This window comes from Nothobranchius furzeri, chromosome 15 (assembly GCF_043380555.1).
Source record: "Nothobranchius furzeri strain GRZ-AD chromosome 15, NfurGRZ-RIMD1, whole genome shotgun sequence".
NCBI lineage: Eukaryota > Metazoa > Chordata > Actinopteri > Cyprinodontiformes > Nothobranchiidae > Nothobranchius > Nothobranchius furzeri.
Window position 1 is genome coordinate 44,050,547 of NC_091755.1, and position 26,465 is coordinate 44,077,011.

Genomic DNA, 26,465 nt, shown 5'->3' on the forward strand with positions numbered 1-26,465 from the left:
CATATGTCTTAACAGTGCTGAATGCGAGACCTCTGTCCGTCCATATCTGCAGAAACGATAGGACATCCGCCAGCTGGCAGGAGAGCGCTTGAACATTCCGCTCTGTGCCCCAGTTCTGGAAAGCTGCCCATTTAGCAGCGTAAGATGCAATGGTAGAGGGCGCCCGCGCACCCTGAATCGTGATGACCATGTCATGCGGCAGCCCAGAAACCCCTAATCGAAACCGCTCATCGGCCAGACCCACAGCCGATGGCTTATTTCCGGAGGATGTCTGATTATCCCATCCGCCCGGGGAGGGGCGTCCTCCCTTCGCGGGAGTCTCCACGGGGAGCCGGACAGTAGCGCTTGCTGGTCCGGAAGCCATGACGCGGACAGGCGTCTGGGAGCCTCCAGAATTACCGAGAGCTGTTCTGACCGAACTCGGTCCAGGAGAAGGGGAATCAGAGGGACTGGTGGAAACGCATAAAGGAGCGTTCGAAGCCCGGGCTGGTGTGAGAAGGCGTCCGCTCCGAGCGAGGTTTGGTCCCGGAGACTCAGGGAAAACCACAGGCAACACTGAGCGTTTTCGCGAGCCGTGAACAGATCCACACGGTTCCCTGAACCTTATCCAAATCTGTGATATCAGCGCGGGATGCAGACGCCAGTCGGAGTCGCGGGGACCCCCTCTCGACAGGATGTCTGCCGCTACATTCAGGATCCCCGGAATGTAGGTGGCACAGCAGGTGGACATGTGCCCAACACAGTAAATCTGTGGCTATGCGCAATAGAGGGGGGGATCGAACTCCCCCTTGGCGATTTATGCAGGCTGCCGCCACCTGGTTGTCTGTGTGAACTTCGACATGACGGCCATCGAGAAGGGCAGCGAAGTGCATGAACACATTCCTCATTGTCATAAGCTCCAACACATTTATGTGCTCGTGCGTGTGGGAGGGCCAGCGATCTGCCGCGTAACAAGCACGTGCCCTCCACCCCAGACAGAGACGCATCCGTAAACACAGATACGTGTGACGCAGGACGTCCGATGGGAATCCCGTGTGAGGGGATGCAGGGATTCCCCCAGTGAGCGAGGTCCCCGCCCACTGAGGGGGGAACCCTCAACATACGTCTCTTCTGACGTATCGGGTGTACCCGGAGGCAGATGAACCAACTTTGCAGGCGCCTCGAGTGCAACAACCCCAGCAGCACCACCGAGTGGGCTGCAGCCATCATGCCCAGAAGTCTCATGACTAACAGGGCTCTCACGATCTCGCGGGGTTGCACGCGGGAGATCACCGTGATGAGATCTGCCGCTCTCACCGGCGACGAACGTGCTCTCATTAGAAAGGCGTTCAGCTCCCCCCCCCCCCCGAGAAACATAATCGACTGGGATGGAAGAACAGAGTTCTTCCCCCAGTTTATAGAAAACCCCAGGGTTGAAAGATGCTCTGTTAACCTCCTGGTTTGCACTGACGCCCCGTCCTCGGACCGGGCGCATCGGAGCAGATCGTCCCGGTAAAATAAAACCCTCGTTTCCGCCGTGCGCAGGGGCTGCAGCGCGGTCTCCGGACATTTGGAGAAAGTGCGCTGGGCTAGCGAGTAGCCGAAAGGGAGGCATTCGTGTGCACGTTCTGACAGCGGACGTGTGCTCGAGGTCACGTGAGCAACGTCTGAGGATTGGTTTCGCGCCCTTACCGCCGTCGCTCGTACCAGAGAACTGGGAGCGACCCATGGAGGGCTGTGATCGGAAGAGCAAGTGTGAAACAGCTGGAAGAGGCTGATCCGCACCGCAGAGCGTGGAGTCCATGAAGGACGAGTGGGAGCCGGGCCCGTGCACGGGAACGTCAAAGTGCAAGCGGATGGAGCCGCGCAATGTGCGCGCTTTGCGCGTGGTCGCAACAGCGCCATGACATCCCGTCCCACCCAAAGTTGTGGGGGAAGCGGGATGAGTTGGGCCTGGCCGTAGGCTGGGGGCGGTGAGCAAATGGAGCGCACCCTTACAGCTACCCGTGTAACGTGACCGAGTCCGACTGTGTGAACATGCAGATGTGCTGCAGTGCTTGGTGCGGGGAACATCATGTGTGAGGATTCGGCAGAAGGTTCTGCAGAGGACTGTAGGATTGTGCTCTCGATGTGACATTTTTTGGGTTTTTATTTCAAAATCAAAATAATTCACAGAGTTAACATTGCAGCCATAAGCACACATATTCCCCCCAACGAGTCGTTTTCGTGGTTGTTTTCGGCGAGGTTCCTGTGACTGCCAAGGCTGTGTCTGCTGGCTCGTTCGGAACCGTTGGCCGCCAACTCCCTGGTCCCGCCTCAGTGGGAGGCCGGCTCCGCGGGGCGGGCCGTGCAGCTGGGCGCATGGAGTTTCCGCGCCGTTCGTCCCATCCTCTGGGGGAACGGCCGGAGTGCAGGCTGACCGAGAGTGGACCAGGTCTCGCACCGTGGCTGAAAGTTCAGCTGCTGAGCCCTCTAGATGATGCTCGTAAGATGGGGACCAAACAGAACGTCAGAGGTGATGTGGCCTTCCAGCATCTCTCTGTGCAGGTGTTCAGGAATGGAGGGCAGGGCTATGAGCCACAAGGCCGCTGGATAAGGGTCTGCCAGGCAGCAATGCGAGCAGAACCGGTGAGTACAGCAGCGCACAGATTGAGGATGGCATCAGCAGTTTTAGTAATGATGGTTTTTGACTCGACAGGAGAGTCAAGCTCCTCCACCATTTTGGAAACGCCAAAGGCGAGAAGGCGATGTTATTTCCTGCAGCGCCGGTCTGGAAGGCGCACTGGTGTGCACGATCGGCGAGCCGCCTCAGCAGCTGGTCATGCTTAGCGGGAACTGCTCGCGGTCCAGTGAGGTGGTTCTTGACGCCACACAGCGAGGCCAAGTCCGGCTCCAGTGGAGGAACGGATGGCCAGCCCTGGTCGGAGAAGCCCTCGACCTTGGTAATGGGCGCATATGTGGAAATTGGCGCCTCGAGCCTGGCAGGCTCGGAGAAGGCGGCGGACCAGCAGCTCATGGCAGCGGGGAAGCGCGGCCAGACGGGGTCTGGACAGCGCGTCTGTGTTGCCCCAAAAATTCCCTCCAATTCATCTGCCTCAGGGGAGCCGGTTCTGGAACGGCTAGCCACCTGCGGGTCGCAGCCGCGGAGATGATGGCGGACAGCTCCTGGAGCAGTGCTCTAACTGCTGGCAGGGAGGAGCGAGAAACTACTGGGGCAGAAGGACCCGCTGAGCGAGGCTCGTCGACCTCCGTGTTGTACAGGAGGGAATAATGGCTGCGGCAGCCAGCCTCGTCGTGCTCCTCACGAGGCTCGTCGACCTCCGTGTTGTACAGGAGGGAAAAAGGGCTATGGCAGCCAGCCTCATCGTGCTCCTCACGAGGCTCGTCGACCTCCGTGTTGTACTGGAGGGAAAAAGGGCTATGGCAGCCAGCCTCGTAGTCGACCTCCGTGTTGTACAGGAGGGAAGGGCTATGGAAGCCAGCTTCGTCGTACTCCTCGCTGTCGATGACATCGTCCAATCGGTAGGAGCCAGCCGGCTCCTGGCCGACGTTGAAGAACCGTAACGCCTTGTACAGCGAGTACGTGCCAGCCACCGGAATTTCCTCGTCGGTGGAGGGGTGAAGTACTCGACCCGGCGGACCTTTTCAGCCACGGGCAGAGCGGTACAAAACGGGCACCAAGGCCAGGCCAGCGTGGTGAGCCCCGAGACAGACCTCACTGGCGTGCAGGTCGCCGCTGGAGATGGAGCCCGTCTGGCAGGCCGGGCAGGTCCTGGCGTCGCTGGACATGGTCGGTGGGTAGATTTTTCTTGTATAATTGCTCTTAAAAGAAGCTCTTAAGCTTGGCGTGAAGAGAAAACGGAGGCGAACAGTGGAGTCGCTCCACTTATATAACCCACAAGGGGTGCCCACGTGGTGGGCGTACATTTAAGCTCTTCATGATTGGCTGATGCTGAGATCACCCTTCCAATAGCAGCTCGCTTAAGGGCTAAGACTAGACGAAATAGAACTCCTTCTCCTTTTTCAACATCGAGTATCAATTACACTTTTTTCCATTTCTCTCTGTCCTCCTGCAGAATAATGCTTCTGTAAGGGTCAGAAGGTTGGTTCATTAGATGTTTGCAGTTGTTGTTGACCCCTTGAGGCAGGGATTAACAACGGTGTTTAGACAGATTATTATCCGGGACAATCAAAGGAAAAACACAATTTGCTGCAGATTTTCTGAGGTTATGTTGATTTTCACTTAAGTTTTGTTGTGTTAATTACAGCCAATTAGAAAAGCCTTTTTCCTTCACACTGCTGGTTCTAACAACTCCTTCCTCCTCCTCTCCATTCCCTCTTCCCTGCCATCCTCTCCGCCCCGGCAGCAGCATTCCCTTATCAGCCGGAGAAGAGGCTGAGAAAACAAGCGATGTGGGATTTTCATAGTAATAGATGATGTAAAGCCCTAATCGCTTCTTTTTCTTCTCCCGTCTCAGGGTTCTGCTTTCGGTCAACCAGGCAGGAGCTCATAAACTCCGCCTAGATACTCCCATCATCTCCTTTAATGTCCCTGTTTTATGAAGTTTGATTGGTTCAGCTCCATTCTGGGGCTGGATTGGCTTTCCCTGCGATGAATGACCCTGCTGATGGCCAATGAGGCTTCAGCAAGGTGAAGGAAGTGTAAACAGCTTTTCTTCAGGATGTGGAGGCATGGGGGGGGGGCTTTGGTCCTCAGGTCTGAGTAATGTTTCCAGATTAGCTTCCCAGGATCACATAAAGGCTCCACGACTGAGACCACTGATGGCAGCAACATCAGCTGTTCCTTCAGGGTAATGTGTTTCAAGGCTTTATGACTCACTTGCTCCCCAAACCTTTGTGTGTGTGTGTGTGTGTGTGTGTGTGTGTGTGTGTGTGTGTGTGTGTGTGTGTGTGTGTGGGTGGGGGCGTGGGGGGGGGGCTAGAAACAGAAGATAAATCAGGGTAGGTCCTTTCTCCTCTACTCAAACACACGCCGTCCATCTGAGGCCGAGCGATCAGTCTCCTAGGACTCCAGCTCAGTCTGACTACTGCAGGTCTGGTGTCCGATCCTTCTTACGCCAGGTGATCTTCTGAGCCCCCCGGACCCTCCGTCCTCTGTCCATCTCTGCTCCAGTGAAGACAGATGTGGGCAGAGCAAAGTTCATAAATGGGGCCAGGTAAAAACAGAAAATAGACTTGGAGAACATTTTTTATCAGCACTGATCCAGCAGAGGAAGCACGTCGGCGTCCTGTCGTGGAGACGTACAGGAAACAGGCTGGCAAGGACAGGAAGTCACCGGCAACACGACAACAATGTTCACACACAGTCCTACTTCTTCAGCCGCTCCAGTCACAATTAATCAAACCTGCAGGGCTGAAACTCTGCTTTTTGTCCTCTTTCTTCTTTTCCTCAGATTAAACTTGAAGGTGTTTTGAAGAGATCGCCAAGCTGAGCTCCAAACTCATGAAACTTTATTTTCACAGCGGTCAAATGAAGCTCCTGCCAGACCAGAGTCCTGAGTGCAAATATCGCTCCTGCAGCCATCCGAAGGAGCTCCGATCCTTTAGGAAGGAGGCTGCAGAAGCCGGTGGCATCATAGTAGGGAGCCCATGCTAGAGTATCGGGATTCGTACCGTCATCAGAAACCTGTCCTAAACGTGTGTGCTGCCCCCTGGTGGAGGATCTACAGGTGGCGAGGGCCTACTTTAATTCTGTTGTGTAGTTGTGGAATTTAAAATGTTTGCTCCATAAATTATAAGATATTTATGCAATAAAAGCTTTATGCAGCACCTGCTGACGTGGGTTCTTTATTTAAAAGTTACTAAATAAATAAATAAATAAATAACACACAATTTTATACACCAACCGAGCACACACGCGCACATACACACGCACGTGTACACACACACGCGCACACACACACACACACACACACACACACACACACACTGGTGGTGGTGAGCTGGGACGTACTGACAGACGTGAGGCTGACGAGCATTGGCCACCACCAGCCGGTTTGGTAAGGATTACAGATGATAATCTCCAGGGATTAAACCAAGGATATTTCTGAAGCTCAGTGAAAGTTTGAATCATCAAACCATTCAGATGTGATGTTGATTTGTTCACACAAGGGGGCGCAGCAGTCACACACCAGCACACAAGCGCCCTTGACTCTGTTTCTATTGAGTCTAGTTACAACATGGGTTGTGAGGGTCATCCTAACCGTACCGGTTGGTTCAGAGCAGCATGGCAGCTGACCACAGCGCTGTACGTAAAAGACACAACACACCTAGAGCACACACCTGAGGAGTCAGGTAAAGCATCCACATTTAAACTGGACAAACACTGCCCGTAGGCTCCAGTGATACGTTTTTAGTCAAAATGGGAGGTTCCCACCGCCGCCACTTTCATCATGTCGCACATCTCATCACACCCAGACAATCCGTAAATGGGAGAAGAAGAAGAAGAAGAAGAAGAAGAAGAAGAAGAAGAAGAAGAAGAAGAAGAAGAAGAAGAAGAAGAGATCATGTCTATAGCGCCTCTCAAGATAAAAATCACGAGGCGCTTCACAAAAACAAAAAATGTAAAAATATAAAAAAGCATTTAGAAAATGATTAAAAATATATTTAAAATGAGCAAAAATAGGCAATAGTGATTAAACATGTTAAGGAAGAGAGAGCGTGAACAGGAAAGAGAGAAATTTGGTTTGGTGTGAGAAGCAAGCTACAGACATGGGGCTTAAAGGAGATGATGTCCAGTTGGATGTACATCTCCTTTAAGCCCCATGAGATGTCTAAGCTGCAGCTGTTCCACACCTGCTTAGACTCTATCACAGCCTGGATGCTGGGAGCTTTCTTCAGCTGAATGAAGATACAGTGGTGGGACTGTTAAGGTTGGCATCATTGGGAATGGCAGGGTGTCCAACAGTCAGTCTAACAGTGAGATTTATTACAACTCATCTGACATTCTTCATGTTCTTTATGAAAGAGACTGAAACTGGAATGTTGCAAAGACAAAACAGGACTAAGTTCTTCAAAAAAACTCCTCAGGATCTGACTGCATACCCTGGAGCGAGGGAAGACGGTTTGCTGCTACATGTAATAACTAATTGTAGGAGAGCAAGACAGGAGGGGACCTTCCTTGGAGCAAGATCTTAAATTTGACTCTGAATGAGACTGGAAGCCGAAGGAGAGCAGCTAAGATGGGGTGGTGTGGTTACGTCCAGCAGCCTTCACCAGGAACCTAGCTGCAGCATTCTGGACACCCTGCAGACGATTTAAGGCTGATGCGGGGGCACCAATCAGGAGGGGGTTTGCATAGTCTAGTCCGGATGTGATAAATGCATGTGGTACTCCAGGTGTGCTTTTCTCAAGATTGGTCTTAGATGTGACAGTCGGCTCAGTTGAAGCATGACCTTATCACCATGTTTATTTGCAGTGTTATCGTAAGGCTAGCATCCAGTTCAACACCCAGACTCATTATGCACCGCCTTAAATGAAGGTTGTGAGTGTCCGGGTCGGTGCTGAGGGATCAGTGATCTTTAAGTTGAACAGAATCGACTCAGTTTTCGAGTCATTCCATTTTAGGAAGTTGTTTGCCATGAGCTGGCGTAGGCCAGACGATACCTCTGCTGGCTCCCTCCAGCCATGGAATACACCTCATCAACACGCACTAACGCCGTACTGGAGCAGGCGGAGGGGGACTAGGGGTCTCGGCACACCTCTGATGTCGCTTGGCTTCTCGGGGCTGGAGGCTAGGAGGGAGATCTGGCCGTCTGGCTGGGGTCTGGGGTGGTGGGTTGCTGTGTTCAGCATTGGGGGGGGCTCATCAGCACCCCAGCAGAAAGGGTCAAACTCTGGTTACCGGTGATGGTTGTACCCCATGTGCAGCAGTACCGGGACCAGAGTGAATAGGGTGTGTATGGGGAGCATGAGTGGGTGTCCGGCGTGCATTTTTGTAAGTCTTTGGTTGTATGTGCATGTGTGAGCATGAGGGAGAGTGTGTGACTGTGTTTGTGTATGGCTGTATATGTCAGGTGGGGCCTTTGACTCCTCCCCTCTCCTGGGACTTCTTTTGATGCTACACATCTTCGCCTCCCCTCCTCCTGTGGGGTGTGGTGCCTTGGTCTGCCTGAGTGTTCGAGGCTCCCGGGTCTGGGGGTTTAAGTTTTTGGCATCTGCCTGACCAATCCCGGTGGCAGCCTGGTGGGGTCTGGGTCCCTGGGCTCTGCTGGGTCCCCGGCGGGGGTGGTCGCCCCTGGGTCCTGGGTCGCTGGGTCCCGGGCTCGGCCGGCTAGGGGGTGGGAGGCTGCGGGCGGGCCTGTGGGCTTGCTGCTGATATCTCCCGGGACTCTGCCGGCTGCTGGTTGTGGCCCCCCGGGACGATCCTCTGTGCCTCTCGAGGGGGGCGGGGGCCTTTCTGGTTGCAGTCTCCTTGGGGTTCCTGTGTTCTGGGGCAGCGCCTGGATCTCTGGGACTTGGAGCTCCCCCTGTCCCCTGCATATCTTTGGGGGGTGGATCTGTGGTCCCTCACACTCTCTGTTGGACGCTCCTATAGAGAAACCTTACATGAACAAGCGTGAGTACACACACAGGTGCTCACATGGTGCTCTCATAAGTAGGGGCTTGGGCACGTTCAACCACAAGGCTGTGGTGGGCACTAAATGCACTGTGATTTATTATCGTGTGATTGTTCAGTTAAACAATGTTGATTTTATATTTCCTCATCAAGGTGACGCAGTGATTGCTCCTGATGTATTGTTGTGTGTCCCATTTCTGCAGGTCTAGAAGCAGACTCTTGGTCATCACTGATTGTTTATTTTTGTGGATCAAACATTTGATTTAAACATCTTGTTCTTTCAACACATTTGATAATTTCATGCTGTAAGTAGTAAAGTCACGTAGGAACTTTGAGGAAGGTGAGCTTTATCCAGAGTGAAAAACGCACGAGACCCCGGCTGAAACGGCAGAGTCCTCTCGTGCGGTAACAGGACCGGTGCAGAGCTCTCTGGTTTGGAGGCCAGACAGTCGGGGTGTTTGTGTCTCTAAAGCAAAGGCCACTTTCTGGTCATGTTGAGGAAAACCTGACCTCTGGTATGCCACAATATCAATGTCGATGTTTGCCCAAGTGTTTCCCATCGGCGCACCCCTGACCTAATGTCATCTGACTCCACGTCTCCAGTTGTTTGCTCCTCATCCATAGCAGAGGAGCTAAACGTTTCAGATTCTGGAATTTGTTCACCTTGTTCCAGGAGTCGTGCTCCACACGTGTCCACATAGCTGAAATGATGGGTGTGGCTTAGTTTGAATGGTTCCGAGCCTGCTTTCGTGATGCTGAAGCTCTTCTTGACTGTGTTTAATTGCTATGACTGGAAGGAGATCATGTGTGTGATTAGCTCTGGGTCAAAGGGTCGGGCATCAGGTGGATAGACCCAACGCTGAAGCCATCCTGGTCTGATGGGGGTTTCCTCTGAGCTAAAGCAGGTTCGGTCGGTCTAGAAGCTCGAACCCATTTGCTCCACGGTCAGCAGAGGCACACGAGTGAACCGCATGTACACTGCAGCGAGATGCTGGGAGTGGCAGGTCAGGCGATGACGACAAAGATGCCCAGCTCAGCCCGGTCCAACTGGTTCTGAAGAATCTGGCTCCCGAACCAGGAAGAGGTGCATTTTTCTTTCTTTCTTTTTTAAACATCACACAAGGATTCTGTCTTGTGTCGTCTCCGTGGCGATGGCAATCCAATGCTACTGCCTGCCGTTTACCACAAAGAGCAGTGCCACAGTCCCACTGATGAAATAACGTGCATTATGTCTCTTTGCTGTTAAGATAATGGACCTCACAGCTGCTGCCCATCTTGAATGACCTCATTCTGAGCTCTTCTGCACCAAAATGAGGTCAAAAAGGTTCTGAATGGGGGCTAGAGTGTGCTCCTGATCTAATAGGAATATAAAAACTCTGACTTCTTATTCCTAAATGGGATCAAGAAGGTCCTTATCGGTCATGAACTGTTCAGTAGTCTGCTCATGTCCCTCTATCGCCACCAGGCCTTTGGGACCGGTTTAACCGGTTCTGTGGGATTTCAGCAGAACAGGAATATCAAGGGAGAACTTGCCCAGGCCTCTGTGTTTGTGTTCCTCAAGGGGAGGACTGCCCGAACTGGTTTTTGTTGCCGAAGAGATGCAAAAAAAAAGAGAGAGAGAGAGAGCGGGGAGGGGGAATGGGGCGTTCTCCTTCACCTCAGTCTCTTCTGTTTCTCCTCTTCATCGCACTTTGGTTCCTTCTGTCTCCACATCTCTGCCTGTTTGGGAAGCCAGGAGAGAGAGGACATCCAGGAGAGTGCCCCGGTTAAGTGTGGTGAGTTCAAATTGGCTGAGGTCTGGAGAGCTGGATCTGATTGGCTCCTCAGGTGTTGGGATAGCTGCAGGTATGTGCTGCAGGGACTGAGCCAGACTACAGGGAACAGTTACAGCATTGTGTGGGTTAGGGTTAGCCTACAGGTGAACATTTAGGGTCCACATGATCAAATATCATCTTTTATAAGATACAGCGTCTACAGTAGCAGAGGTTCAGGCATTTTAGGGCATTTCATTTATCCACACGACTGTTTAGAGCCTCAAATGAACTTCATAACAAATCCAACAGGTCTGCTGCAGATGTTTGGTTCGGTATGAACGTCCGCTCACAGGAAGCAGGACAGCTGATCTCCTGACCTACAGACGTACACGTAGATGTGTGGGACGCCTGCTAGCGTGTAGCATAACCCAAACCCCCAGTGTGTGTGTGTGTGTGTGTGTGTGTGCGTGCGTGCGTGCGTGCGTGCGTGTGTGTGTGTGTGTGTGTGTGTGTGTGTGTGTGTGTGTGTAGACAGGTCTTTTCTTGCTCTACTGAGGTGATCAGAACAGCCTCTCCTGGCATATCCTGACATGTCAGAGTGAATCTGAAAGGATCAAAAGCTGAATTTGAGTTTTCACTCATGAATCGGTGCCGTGGAATCAGTCTGTCCACTTCTATAACAATCTAAAGGTTTTATGTGAAGAAGAGGACTTTTCTCCCATAAAAGCAGCTGAGACATGAGAGCGGTCATCAGAAATCTAAGTTTGAAGTGTTTTTATGTAAATAACAAAAATTACACTTTTACATATTTGAAATTAATTCCAGTTTCTTTAAAGACCCAGTTACACAGGGTCCCCGGCCCATGGGGGCAGCCATGATGGATTATTGCTGAACCATTTGTTGCCATGGTGATTTCCTCCTTTAGAGAAGCAGAGAGTGTGAAGTTAGTGGCTCATAAAGGACCTTATAAGGACAATAATTAGACTAATAACAAGTTAAAGTTCACATATAAGCTTGGACTGAGCTGAGCTGAGAGAAGAGCAAGAGTCCTGTTATCATCAGGGACACGCTGGGAGACAGAAGACATCTTCTACGTCCACAGCTGATGCAGTTATGTTCACCTTTACAGTAAAGCAGATGTTAGCACCTGGAAACTAAAAATATGTCAAACTCACCTTTTTGGATCAGCAAACCCGTATTTATAAATGTTTATGTTTATTTATTTAGCAGACGCTTTTATCCAAAGCGACTTACAGTTTATAACCTATAGGGCATGTTGTGATCTGTGGGGGAAACCGGAGTACCCGGAGGAAACCCACGCATGCATGGGGAGAACACGCAACTCCACGCAGAAAGGCCGCAGCCGAGTTTCGAACCTGCAACCTGTGTGCTGCGAGGCAACAGTGCTAACCACTGCGCCACCATGCAGCCCAATAATGAATGGAAAATAGCCAAATGAACAGTCTCTATTAATGAAGTAGAGTCAGTAAAACGTGCAGTAATGTTTGTAAACATGACAGGAAATGACATCATACATCAAAGGATGAAAAGGTGTTGCTCTAATGCGAGGAGGTAAACTAAGGAAAGAACTGTTTCAGGTTGATTCATTAGTTTCACACAGCTGATAATATCACCGTAGCAACACCACAAAAACAAAACCACCTAAAAGTCCAGATACACCACTCTACTGCTGACCCCGCCCCCACGCTGCTGCCACCGTAACACTGTTATCACCAGGATGAGCACAGACCTTTCAGATGGTCACGTCTGCTGCCTTTCCTCCCAGCCGCAGACGTTTTCAACCTAACTTGTTCAAACCGGCTCCAGACTTCTGGTTTAGCCAGGTTTAGCCTGGTTTGGTCTGGTTAGGTCTGGTTTGGTCTGGTTTATCCTAGTTCGGTCTGGTTTGGTCTGGTTTAGCCTAGTGCGGTCTGGTTTAGCCAGGATTAGCCTGGTTTGGTCTGGTTTAGTCTGGTTTGGTCTGGTTTAGCCTGGTTTAGTCTGGTTTGGTCTGGTTAGGTCTGGTTAGGTCTGGTTTGGTCTGGTTTAGCCTGGTTTAGCCTGGTTAGGTCTGGTCTGGTTTGGCCTGGTTTAGCCTGGTTTGGTCTGGTTTGGTCTGGTCTGGTCTAGCCTGGTTTGGTCTGGTTAGGTCTGGTTTGGTCTGGTTAGGTCTGGTTTGGTCTGGTTTGGTCTGGTCTGGTCTGGTTTAGCCTGGTTTAGTCTGGTTTGGTCTGGTTAGGCCTGGTTTGGTCTGGTTTGGTCTGGTCTAGCCTGGTTTAGTCGCACCTGTTCAGTTTGCAGATTGGTTCTTTTTTCCATTTTCCCATCTTTTCTGTTTCCTGACTGGATTTTTGTTTTTGTCTTTTATTTGTTGACTAACATGTTGATCCATATTAGTCATAATTTTATGTTTTTAAATTGATATTTTTTATTTGTCAGTTAGCTTTAGTTGACAAAATGTCATTCTTTACACAAATAAAAGCTAAATATTTCATCAACAACATAAACGCTGGGTACGAGCATCCTAAAGGAGTTTCCTCTGGAGGCAGGCCTGCATGGCCTTAGAGGTGAGCGCCGTCATGCAGGAGGAGCTCGGGGGAGAGCCATTGCTCCTCCTCATCAAACGAGGTTCAGGCATCTGCCAACGATGTCTCCTGGCTGCCTTCCTGTGGGAGTCCTGGAAAGACCCAGATCAACCAAGCACAATTATATGGCAGCATATCAGGACAAGAGTCGTCTCAGGTCTGATGCTTCTGAGCATGGACAGCACTCTAACTCACACCACAGATGTTCAATAACTTTCAGGTCTGGGGACTGAGATGGCCATTCCAGAATGTTCTACATGTTCCTCTGCATGAAGGCTTGAGTAGTTGTTGAGCAGTGTTTCGGTTCGTTGTCTTGTTGAAAGGTCCAGCCCCGGTGCGGCTTCAGCTTTGTCACTGATTCCTAGATGTTGGTCTCCAGAATCTGCTGATGTTGAGTGGAAACCAAGCGTCCCTCATCTTTAACAAGATTCCCAGTCCCTGCACCGCCCACACAGCCCACAGCATGATGGAACCACCACCGTGTTTTACTGTGGGAAGTAGGTGTTTTTCTTGGAATGCAGTGTTCTCTCTCCTCTATGCATAGCATTCCGTGTTCTGCCCAATGAAGTCCGTTTTAGTTTTGGCAGTCCACAGCACCTTATTCCAGAATGAAGCTGGCTTGTCCAGATGTGCTTTAACAGACCTCCAGCTGCTCTGTTTGTGCTGTAGGTGGAGAAAAGCCTTCCTCTGTGTCACTCTCACAAACAGCACCTCCTTGTGTAAGGTGCGCGGAATAGTTGAACGACGAACAGTGACTCCATCTGCAGCCTGATGATGTTGTAGGTCTTTGGTGCCGGTCTGTGGGTTGACTGTTCTCACCCTAACCCTTGGGTTTATCGCAGAGTTTTCTTGAGCCCCCTTCAGACAGGCCATGAAAAACGGAAATGTTCCAGACTCTGTCCGTAAGACCTTTGTGTCTGAATACAAACATCCGGATAACGTCTTCCGGAATTTTACCGGACGAAGCCCCTAGTAACAGGTCTGGACATGTTACAGACAGGGTGGCTGCTTCAGACTGGTGAGGTAAAGTTCCGGACAAGGGGGAGGGGGAGGAGGAGGGGACCAGGGACACTGTGCGCACCTAGATAGCCCGCTGCTGTAGCATGCGGCGAACCACAGCAGCTTGCCTCCTACGGTACCATCTAGACGCACGACGGAGCGCTTCACACCGCTTCAGTGATTCCTTTAACCATTGAGATTCATCATCCAGGTCTCTTATGCGTCTTCGTGTGCGCAGAATTATGCTTAAGCGCCTCGTGATTTTTATCTTGAGAGGCGCTATAGAAATGATATTTTCTTCTTCTTCTTCTTAACATAAGTCTGATCCCCCCCCCCCCCCCCCCCCCCACACACACACACACTCCACCCCACCCCACCCCCCGCCGCCGTCAGACATCTGGAATTTTTCCCTGCTGTGTGAACGCAGCCGAAAGGACAAGTTCCGGTACAAAAGTGGTGTGTCTGAAAACACAGTTCCGGTTAAAAAACGGATTGAATTGTCCGCAAATGTTCCAGAATGTCTATCTGAAAAGGGCGTTGGTCTGCCACTATGAGCCTTTACTTGAACTGTGCCTGTGGTCTTCCACGTCAACTTATTCCTAACTGTGGAACCAGACTGCAGAGATCTCTGAGACAGCTCTCTGTGCCCTTCCCCATGACCATGATGGTGAACAATCTTTGTTTTAGACCCCGTGCTGCTGCCCTTCGGATAATATTTAAAGAGGAGGGAAACTTACAATCAGCCCTTAATACTCTCTCATAACTGGATTCACCTGTGTATGGAGGTCAAGGGTAGAAAAGGGGCCTGGTCACCTTCCACATCTGAGAATGGGATACCGTAATAGCTCGCACCCCTGGCAGGGAACACGCAATAGAAGGGCACAAGAGTGGAAGTGTGAGTATTGGGATTGGGCTTCAAGCTGATGACAGCATGAGGAGGAGGAGGAGCCAAGCTGGAGGCGGCGGCCTCTGGACTGGAGGCGGCGGCGGCGGCCTCTAGACTGGAGATGGCAGATATGTTGGACTGAAGGGGACGTCGACCTCTGGACATGAGGGAGCGTCGACCTCTGGACTGGAAAGAGCGTCGATCTCTGGACTGGAAAGAGCGTCAACCTCTGGACTGGAAAGAGCGTCGACCTCTGGACTGGAAAGAGCGTCGACCTCTGGACTGGAAAGAGCGTCGACCTCTGGACTGGAAAGAGCGTCGACCTCTGGACTGGAAAGAGCGTCGACGTCTGGGCTGGAAAGAACATCAACCTCTGGACTGGAAAGAGAGTTGACCTCTGGACTGGAAAGAGCGTCGACCTCTGGACTGGAGAGAGCGTCAACCTCTGGACTGGAGAGAGCATCAACCTCTGGACTGGAGAGAGCGCTGACCTCTGGACTGGAGAGAGCATCGACCTCTGGACTGGAGAGAGGGTCGACCTCTGGACTGGAGAGAGCGTCGACCTCTGGACACGAGGGAGCGTCGACCTCTGGACTGGAAAGGGCGTCGACCTCTAGACTGGAAAGAGCGTCGACCTCTGAACTGGAAAGAGTGTCAAACTCTGGACTGGAAAGAGCGTCGATCTCTGGACTGGAAAGATCATCGACCTCTGGACTGGAGAGAGCGTCGACCTCTGGACTGGAGAGGGCGTCAACCTCTGGAGTGGATGAGGAGCCGACCTCTGGAAAGGATGAGGAGCCGACCTCTGGAGCGGATGAGGCGCCGACCTCTGGAGCGGATGAGGCGCCGACCTCCGTAGTGGATGAGGTGTCGACCTCTGGAGTGGATGAGGCGTCGACCTCGAGACTGGGGGCATTGACTTCTGGCCTGGAGGCGTCGACCTCGAGACTGGAGGCATCGACTTCTGGTCTGGGGGCGTCGACTTCTGGCCTGGGGGCGTCAACCTCGAGACTGGAGGCGTGGACTTCTGGCCTGGGGGTGTGGACTTCTGGCCCGGGGGCGTGGACTTCTGGCCTGGGGTGTCGACTTCGAGACTGGAGGCGTCGACTTCTGGCCTGGGGGCGTCAACTTCTGGCCTGGGGGCGTCGACTTCTGGCCTGGAGGCATCGACTTCTCACCTGGAAGCGTCGACTTCTGGCCTGGAGGAGTCAACTTCTGGCCTGGAGGCGTCAACTTCGAGACTGGAGGTGTCGACCCTTGGCCTGGAGGCGTCGACCCTTGGACAGGAGGCGTCGACCTCCGGGACCGCCGCTGGAACAGGATGCGGCGCGACCTCTGGGACCACTGCTGAAACTGGCGCTGACTGGACTGGTGGCACGGGACCTGGTGGAGCCAGTAACTGGAAAAGCAGGGAGGATAGATTGTCCAACTGGAACTCCTGAAGACTGAGGATCTGACGGAGTCGGACCAGCTCAGCTCGGAGACTGGCGAGCTCTGTTGGATGGACTGCGAGCTCGGTCCTTTGGCCTGGAGATGAGAGAGCTACTGACTGGACCGGAGGCGGGGCCGCTGGCTGGACAGAAACCCTCTCCTGGAGATACGGGGAGGATAGGGTGTCCAGCTGGAACTCCCAGAGGCTGACGAGCTGACGGATCCGGCCAAGCTCCACCTGGAGACCGGCGAGCTCTGTCAGCTGGGCTGTAGGCGTGGTTCCTCTGCCTGCAGATGACGGGGGCGCTGATTGGACCGGAGATGGGACAGCTGATCCGACTGGGGGCGGGTCCAAGCCGGCGCGCCGAGCCGGGGCAGCTGCGAGCTCGCGGCTCCGTCCGGGGACAAGGGGTGACGGTGGAGCCCGGCATCCTTCCAAACGCCGTGGGCCAACTCCGGGGGAGCACACAGCCAGTCTGGTGCCCACATAGCAGGAGCGGTCCGTCTGCGCCTCCGTCAGGCGTATTCTGGCTCAAATGAAACTGGGACCGTTTGGGAAACAGGTTCCAGATGCTGAGGACAGTATTTTTGGTTTATTTAGTGAAGTTTTGGAACATGTTCCAGGTCGCTGTTATGCAACAGAGAGGCCTTGTGACTCATGCAAGCAAATCGAGAAATTTTGAGAACATTTTAAGACAATTTGGAAATATTTAGTCTTCAACCGTCACAACTGAGAGAGATTCTGGTTTTGGAGTCCCCTCATGCTTCTGCTGTCATTTAAAATCTAAGTCTTCCCTTGTGGTGAGCTGTAATGTAGGAACTTAGGGAACAATATTTCATGACCTCAGCATCGTAAATGGATGAAACCATGGACGAGAACGTGGTGTGGCCTTTAAAAGCATCGCTGTGTGTGGAAGCGTGGGGTGCTGTTTCCTGTGTGGGCTCGGATGGATTAAAAAATAACGAGAATTAGGACTTCCTTTCTCAAATTCTCTTTAAATGTCAGAGTTCGGACACAAACACCCAAAGCTGTTTTTCATGTATTTGAAACACAAACTGCCTTCCCTCCCACAGCTGGCAGAGCCAGTCGGACGGGTTTTCCTCGATATGACAGAAAAAATGTCTGCTTCTACATGAGAAAGGCAGAGTGTGCTGTGTTTCTCAGATCCACACCACAGTCCTCGGGCTATAACGTTCAACAGTTCTGAGAGTGTTTTCACAAGTTTTATCATTTCGTAATAACGATGGATCAAGGGTGTGGCGCACTGATTCAGCTCAAATCTAGAGGTTCTAAACGGGAAATTCTGCTCATTTCCATTCTTCTAATGGGGAAAAGTGGGAAAACTCTGTTCCGTTGTTGTTTCAGAGCACCTTTAGACATGGAGAGCTTCAAAGACCTGCTGCAAAAGCTGCGGGAGGTCCACGAGCGAGAAGTGGAAGGTGAGTGCAACCACTGGGAGTTTGACTTCATCCACTGCAAAGTCCTATTAAAGCATGTTGTTGTTGCTCCAGGGTGGCAGGTGAAAGTCAAAGAACTGTCCACCAAGAAGGGCTGGTGAGTCCGCTCCTCATCGTTTCCTATCATCATGTTTAGAAGTTCAAACCTTTCAGACCACACACGAAGTTTAGATAGATCACGTTTCAGCCAGCACAAACCTTCAGTCCTCTGACTGGTGGGCATGCCAGGCCTGCACCTGGCTCCCAGTTCATTCACAACTCGTACAGCATGGAAACGAGCTCGTGTCAGAACAAGTCTCTTACTGACTCACTGAATCTTCAAGTCATCTCTAAGTAAAAGCAAACCGGATGGAAAAGGGTTGGAATCTTAAACACAAACAGGTCAGAAATGAACTTAATAACCCCTCGTAGATATTTGTCTCTAGATCAGGATTGGTGCTTCATCACAAACCTGCCAAATCCAGTCCTATGCATGTCTGCTGCCCCCTGGTGGAGCGTCTGCAAGTGGCAACGGCCACTTGTATTTCTTTTATTCAAACTCAGTTTTAACTTTTCAGGAATTATACAGGACTTTTCAGAAATCAGTAACAGCAGTAGCTCAGGAGGTAGAGCAGTTTGTCCAGTGATCAGAGCTTTGTAGGTGTTACAGCCAAATCTGTGACCTAGTGTAATGTGTGACTGCAGGGGGTGATAATGAGTATTTCTCACTGTCTAGGTCTTATAAGAAAGAAGAAGAACAACAACGTAAGCTGCCTAAGGGCTGTCACAGCTGGGATTTGGTGCTTCACCTTTTTTTCTGGCATCACAGTGGATGAAAATGAGATTTATTTGTATTTGGAGCAGAACGATATCAGTTGAACGTTCTAACGAGTTTTTTTTCTGCTACGATCTTTCAGCAACACCTTCCTCACCAGAAGAAAGAGCTGTGACAGGCAGCTTACGTTATTGCTCTTCTTCTTTCTTATAAGACCTAGAAAATGAGAAATACTCATTAGCGCCCCCTGCAGTCACACATTACACTAGGTCACAGATTTGGCTGTAACACCACCTTTCCTGGCATCCATCAGTTTCCCTCTTTCCTATTCATTTTCTCTCTCCCTTTCCTTACATTTAAAAAAAATTTGTCATTTCATTAAAAATGTTATTACGTTTTATGTATTTTTGTTTTATGAAGCTCCTTGTGTTACTCTTTTTCTGAGAAACGTTTTAAGAAAAATTGTTTTCTTTTCATAGCCTAGAGAGCTACTTGCCTAAACTAGCACGCTAGTTAGCTCGTTGTCTTTGATGAGGTGACATCACAGCTGCGTAGTGTAGCCACTGCACTAACTACAGAGAAGACCCATCTGCTGGCCTGAATAACACTGAAGGTGCTTTTTTGCACACAATTTTGTTTATTTCCTGTCGACAGCGATTCTAAACGAATGGAGGAACTTTTCACCAGAAACCAGCAGATGAAAGAGCAGCAGCGATTACTCACAGAGAACATCAAGACGCTGGAAAACAGGTACGGATAATCCACTCCAGCTCCGTTAGTTTCCTAAGCAGAGGCTGGTTAGCAACTCTCCAGTTTTGCTGAAGAAACTATGGAAGAGGACTAGGGCCACCGAAAGGAAAGAAATATAATTCTGACTTTAATATTTCAGAGGAAAAGGTCAGAAATCTGGAATCTTGAGATTAGATTTCTTTCTTTTCAGTGGCCCAATCCTGCAGTGGCATGTGGTTTGTGATTGCTCTCCCTGCCAGAAGGGGGAGACAAACATTAAAAACCAGCCTGTGTCATGTTGTGTGACATTGTGTGTTGTTGTGTGATGTTGTGTGACATTGTGTGTTGTTGTGTGATGTTGTGTGACGTTGTGTGTTGTTGTGTGATGTTGTGTGATGTTGTGGGTTGTTGTGTGATGTTGTGTGTTGTAGTGTGATGTTGTGTGATGTGTGTTGTGGTGTGTAGTGTGATGTTGTGTGTTGTTGTGTGATTTTGTGTGATGTTGTGTGTTGTTGTGTGATGTTGTGTGATGTGTGTTGCGGTGTGTAGTGTGATGTTGTGTAATGGTGTGTGTTGCTGAGTGTTGTTGTGTGTTGTTGTGTGATGTGTGTTTTTGTGTGATATGTGTTGTTGTGTGATGTGTGTTGTTGTGTGATATTGTGTGTTGTTGTGTGATGTTGTGTGTTGTGTGATGTTTTGTGATGCGTGTTGTGGTGTGTAGTGTGATGTTGTGGAATGTTGTGTGTTGCTGAGTGTTGTTGTGTGATGTTGTGTGTTGTGCGATGTTGTTTGTTGTGTGATGTTGTGTGATGTTGTGTGTGATGTTGTGTAATGGTCTGTGATGTTGTTTGATGCTGTGAGTTGTGTGATGTTGTGTGATATTGTATGATATTGTTTGTTGTTGTGTGATGTTATGTGTGATGTTTTGTGTGTCGTGTGTTGCTGTGTGATGTGTGATGTTGTGTGTTGGTGTGTGATCTTGTGTAATGTTGTGTGCGTTGTGTGTGATGTTGTTTGATGTTGTGTGATGTTGTGTGTTGGAGTGTGATCTTGTGTGATGTTGTGTTTGCTGTGTGTGATGTTGTGTGATGTTATATGATGTTATATGATGTTGTATGTTGTTGTGTGATGTTGTGTTATGTTGTGTGTTGTTGTGTGATGTTGTGTGCATTGTGTGTGATGTTGTTTGATGTTGTGATGTTGTGTGTGATGTTGTGTGTTGGTGTGTGATCTTGTGTGATGTTGTGTGATCTTGTGTGATGTTGTGTGTTGGAGTGTGATCTTGTGTGATGTTGTGTGATGTTGTGTGAAGTTGTGTGTTGTTGTGTGATGTTGTGCGTTGTTTTGTGATATTGTGTGATGTTATGTTGAGTGATGTTGTGCGTGTTGTTATGTGATGTTGCGTGATGTTATGTTGTGTGATGTTATGTGATGTTGTGTAACGTTATGTGATGTTGTGTTTTGTTGTGTGTTGGTGTGTGATCTTTTTTTTTAATATTTTTATTGAAAGAAGAAAACAACAGTACTTGCAATTACCAAAATACAATTAACCTTTCTTCATTTTTCTAGGCAAATAACAACAAACAGACAGAACAACAACAAAAAAAGGGGGACAAGACAATTAAACAAAAAAACATACCAAAAACAAAGACCCCCCCCCCCACACACACACACACACACACAGATCAACACGACCATCAAACATATTACCAGAATATAACAATATCAGAAGTACATTTAAACAGGTAATACCTCTAGACTAGTAAAATAAAAGATAAAGGGTTGCCACTTATGAAAAAAATTGGCCGTGCAACCTCTCAGCGTATATTTAAGTTTTTCAAGTTTAAAAAAAAAACATGACATCTTTAAGCCACTGGGAAACAGTAGGACACTTAGCAGACTTCCAATGTAACAATATTAAATGTCTCGCTAATAGGGATGTGAAGGCAATGATATCCTTTTGTGTGGAGTCCAGTATAAGTGAGCGATCAGGAATCCCGAATACCGCAATCAGAGGACAAGGATGAAGAGTTACCCCAAGAACAGTTGACATAATAGCAAAATACCCTGTCCAGAAACGTTGTAACTCAGGACACAAAAAAAACATGTGGCTAAGGTGACAAGGAGAAGCCTGGCATTTATCACATCTATTTTCCACTTCCGGATACAGTTCAGAAAGTCTAGACTTAGAGAAATGCACCCTATGAATAACCTTAAATTGGATAAGTCCAAGACGAGCGCAGGAGGTGGAAGATCGTACCCTTGCTATAGCCTGTTCCCAAGACTCCTCATGTATTCCAATTCCTAGTTCTCCTTCCCATATACCCCTAAGCTTAACCTCAGAATGGTTACTAAAAGACAGAATAGCATCATAAAGTTTTGAAATGGTTCCTCTGTGATGAGGAATAAAATATAACATAGTTTCCCACCGCTGTTCTGGAGGTAAAGAGGGGAAATTTGGGAAACACTTGGCAACAAAATTTTGAATTTGAAAATAGCGAAACAAATGGGGAATAGGGAGATTATAACGAGAAGACAAATTGGGAAAACTATCGAACACACAATCCACATATAAATGTTTAAACTGTTCTATACCCTTGTCACACCACACTGAGAATGTCGTGTCCAAAAGTGAAGGGGGAAACAAATGATTGTTGGTTAGAGGACCCGAAGAGGATGGCATTCCAAAATTATTGTGTCATCTAAACTGAAACCAGATTTTGAGTGTGTTAAGAACCACCGGATTATCAGTATACAAAGAGGGTTTTACGGGTAAAGAGGAATAGAGCAAAGCTGGTAAAGAAGAGCCCTTACATGATAATAGCTCCAATTTACACCACGAGGAACCAGAAGATTTTAGCCAGTAGCAGAGTTTATGAATGTGAGCGGCCCAGTAATAAGCTAGAAAATTAGGTAATGCAAGTCCTCCACTAAATCTGCATTGCTGCAGCAACGTTTTAGCAACCCTAGGCGGCATCCCTCCCCAAATGAAAGAACCAATAATCTTGTCCATTGAAACAAAGAAATGTTCCGGCAAAAATAAGGCAATTGAGTGAAATAAAAAAAAAATTTTGGTAGGATGTTCATTTTAACGACATTAATCTTACCGATCAAAGAAAGCGGGAGATGACCCCATCTTTGAATATCAGATGTGATCCTAGATAAAAGAGGAGACAAATTTGCTGATTTAAGGCCAGATAGAGAGCGAGTCACGTTAATCCCTAAGTACTTAAACCCAGAGGGACTAAGACGAAAGGGTAGATCGGACTGTTGAAGTTGACGTGTTGCCATATTAACAGGAAAACACTCACTTTTCCCTAAATTTCATTTATAACCTGAAAACGAGTTGAAGTTCTCCAGAGTACTTAAAACAGCAGGAATGGAGCGAGCAGGGTCAGTCATATATAATAACAAGTCATCTGCATACAATGATACTTTATGTGTAATTCCATTACGGATGATTCCCCTGAATACAGAAGAAGATCTTAATGTAATGGACAGCGGCTCGATGGCAATGGCAAAGAGTAAAGGTGACAAAGGGCAACGGCAACCTTGCCGACAACCTCGACCCAGCGCAAAATAATCAGAGTAAACATCATTAGTATGAACACTGGCTTTAGGGGATGAATAAAGAAGCCGAATCCAGGAAGTAAATTTATCACCAAAACCAAATTTCTTCAAAACTGCAAACAAGTATTCCCACTCCACCCTATCGAAAGCCTTTTCAGCATCTAAAGAAATCACAAGTTCAGGAAGTTGAGATAGATGCTTTGAGTAAATAACGTTAAAGAGTGTACGGGTATTAAAAAACAATTGCCGTCCCTTTATAAAGCTGTTCTGCTCTTCGGAGTTAATTCGAGGAAGCACATCCTCAAGGCGAGATGCAATTACTTTAGCCAATACCTTTGCATCGGCATTAAGCAGAGATAATGGCCTGTAGGAATCACAGGAAGTTGGGTCCTTGTCATTTTTGAGAAGGAGCGCTATGGTGGCCTGCGTGAAAGTAGGTAATAAACCTGATTCCAAGGACTCGTTAAACACAGACAAAAGCAAAGGTGCCAGTTTACCAATAAATGTTTTATAAAATTCAATAGGAAACCCATCCGGGCCTGGGGCTTTATTAGACTGCATAGCTGTGATAGCTTTTAATACTTCATCAGCAGATAGTGGGGAGTCCAGTTGCCCGGCCTTATGAGTACCGATAACCGGGTTTGAAAGAGACTGAAGAAATTCATTCATTTTAGCTTTATCCGTGGGAAATTCTGACTTGTACAACAAAGAGTAAAATGCTTTAAAGGTAGAATTAATTTTCAAAGGATCTGTAGTAATATTGTCGTAAGAGTTTTTAATACTAGGTATCACACGAGAAGAGGCCTGACGTCGTAACTGATGCGCCAACAAGCGATTAGCCTTGTCACCGTATTCATAATATGAGCCACGACTGCGTAGTAATAAGTGCTCAGCCTCTTTGGTTGACATAAGATCAAATTCGGCTTGCAAATCAAGGCGCTGCTTGAGTAATTCTGGAGAAGGATTCAGTGCATAACTTTGATCAAAGTTACTAATTGCCACCGTAAGTTCTTTAAGCCTGGCATTAATCTTTTTATTAGTACGTACAGAATAAGAAATAATTTGACCTCTCAAATAGCATTTAAGAGTCTCCCACAGCAGAGAATATGAAACAGAATCATCACGATTAAAGAACAAGAACTCGTCAATAGAGCTTGAAATAAATTCACAACATTCTTTATCAGCCAAAAGGAGAGAATTAAATCTCCAAAGAGGAGGACTACGTTTATATGTAGAGAGTTGAACATCTAATAGCAGAGGAGAGTGATCAGATATTACAATACCAGAATAGTCGGAATTAGTAACACATGAATTTAGAGTTCTGTCGATGAAAAAATAATCAATCCTGGAATAAGATTGGTGGACCTGGGAGAAAAACGAAAATTTTTTGATTGTAGGGTTGCGAAGTCTCCATGGATCAACAAGGTCATTCTGTATCATAAAATCTGAAAATGTTTTAGACATAGATGATGGAGTCAAATTACGAGGACCAGAACGATCAAAGCTTGGAACAAAAACACAATTCAGATCACCACCAAAAATAAGCAAATGTGTATTCAGAAAGGGGATGTTACTTAGTAATCTATTAGCGAATTCAGCATCATCAAAATTCGGGGCATATACGTTTACCAACAAAACCTTTTTCTGCATTAGGGTGCCAGCAACAATGATGTATCTACCGTTCCCATCAGCGATAACATTGGTCGAAGAGAATTGAACTTTCTTATAGATGAGAATGGCCACTCCTCTAGCCTTTGAATTGAAATTTGAATGAAAAACCTGACCTACCCAAGGACAATATAACCTATGTTGATCCTTAATACGGAGATGAGTCTCCTGTAAAAAAGCTATGTCAGAAATCAGACGTTTCAAGTGAGTGAAAACCTTAGATCTCTTAACAGGGTTACCCATACCTCTGATATTCCAACTAATAAACCTAAGAGGCATACCTGACCCAGCAATGCTGGGGTCTATATTACCATTAACCATTCATAAAAAGGAGAAAGAAAAAGACAAAACCAAGATGCAGGCGGCCATGAAGAGCCAAGTGGGACCCCCCCCCCCCCCCCCCCCCAACACAAACACACCCCAAGTCTCCACAAAACGAAACAAAGGAGACAGCTGTGTACCCCAAAGTAGCAAAAATGGTTCACAGAGGTGATTGGACTAACTGGCGTCCAAATACAAAATAAAAGCGAGAGAGGGAACTAGAGAGAGAAAAGAAAACCACAACCTCTCGCCAACTTCTCTACAGTATAACAGTGTGCGCTTCACAACATACCACCTAGTCCTTTGAACTCTAGAGTATATCATATAATTCAGTATCATTAGTTAACAATGAAAATAAAAGGAATCAGCACACCAACAGTATAATAACTGGCACAGCGGTCTAAGAAAACAATGCACAGGTGGCGTTAAACCTAACGAGAGCGTGAGCACTTAGTTACATTACAGCATCAAACTAAGAGGCTATTCAGGCTCACCCAGAGATCAAAGTTTTAACATAATCACTTGCCTCTTCTGCTGAGACAAAGTCCCTCTCAACACCCTTGTATGTGATGCGGAGTCGTCCTGGATGAAGCAGGCCGTACCGGACACCTTCAATGCCACGGAGTTGCTGCCTGACCGTGTTGAATGCAGCACGAGCCCATGCCACCTTGACGGTGTAGTCGGGGAAGACTGAGATGGTTCGGTCTCCAACTTTAATCTGTCGGCGTTCTCTAGCACGTCGTAAAATGTCAACACAATCAGTGTGGTAATGAAACCTGCATATAATAGCTCGTGGTCGGTCGCCAGGTTTAGGTGTAGGCTGGAGGGTCCTGTGTGAACGATCCAAAAGCGGCTCCTTCCCCAGGTCAAATGCTTCTTTTAGCAAGGAGGCTACGGCAGCAGTGGTGGACGTGTCAGGGCCCTCTGGTACTCCTAATATCCTAACATTGTTGCGCCGCGACCTGGACTCCAAGTCTTCACACTTGTTTTCCAGCTTGGCTACATGAGCAGTGAGGCTCTTGATAGTAGTTTTCATCTCAGCAACATCATCAGAACAAACAGTCAGTGCATGCTCCATCTCCTTGACCGTACCTTTTAGCTCGGACATGGTAGATTCATTGGTAGCTTTATCGACCGCCAGCTGCGTCTTCACCGCCTGCAGGTCGAACTTAATGGTGGACAAAGCATCACCCAGAGTGTCCTGAAGTTCCTTTTTAAAAATGTCAGCAATATCATTCCTCAACGAAGCAAGCAACTCGACTTTGAGAGCCTCGATATCAGGGTTAGCTTGGCACAAGGGAAACTTTGCAGGAGACGACGGCTCACTTGAGGGTGTGGCCGCGGTTTGCAAACCAAGCTTCAGTTGTGTTTGAGTAGCATTGTGGGTTTTAACATTTTTTGCTGCCATTTTATGCTGAGCCGATTAAAACGTCTCAACAAAATAATTCAAAAATCAAAATTAGGACAAGAAATATGGTAAAAAAAAGCGCAAATGAATAACAATTTCATCGAAGTCGGCAGGAGCTCCCAGACTCGCGTCCTACTCCATCCTCAGCCAGAAGCCCGTCTGTGTGATCTTGTGTGATGTTGTTGTGTGATGTTGTGTGATTGTGTGTGTTGTTGTTTTATGTTGTGTGATGTTGTGTGTTGTTGTGTGTTGTGTGTGATGTTGTGTGTTGGTGTGTGATCTTGTGTGATGTTGTGTGTGTGTTGTGTGTGTTATGTGTGATGTTGTGTGTTTTATGTGCGATGT

At 48.4% G+C, this 26,465-nt stretch overlaps 1 protein-coding gene across 1 annotated transcript in view; it reads left to right on the forward strand.

Moving 5' to 3' along the window:
• Nucleotides 1-10,178: 10,178 nt before the first annotated feature.
• rbbp8l (retinoblastoma binding protein 8-like) overlaps nt 10,179-26,465 on the forward strand; it is a 38,177-nt gene continuing 21,890 nt past the window's right edge. The window contains exons 1-4 of the mRNA XM_070545236.1: nt 10,179-10,332; nt 17,579-17,652; nt 17,725-17,767; nt 19,079-19,174. Coding sequence (XP_070401337.1) covers nt 17,592-17,652; nt 17,725-17,767; nt 19,079-19,174 — 200 coding nt within the window. The 5' untranslated portion in view covers nt 10,179-10,332; nt 17,579-17,591. The remainder of the gene's footprint in view (nt 10,333-17,578; nt 17,653-17,724; nt 17,768-19,078; nt 19,175-26,465) is intronic.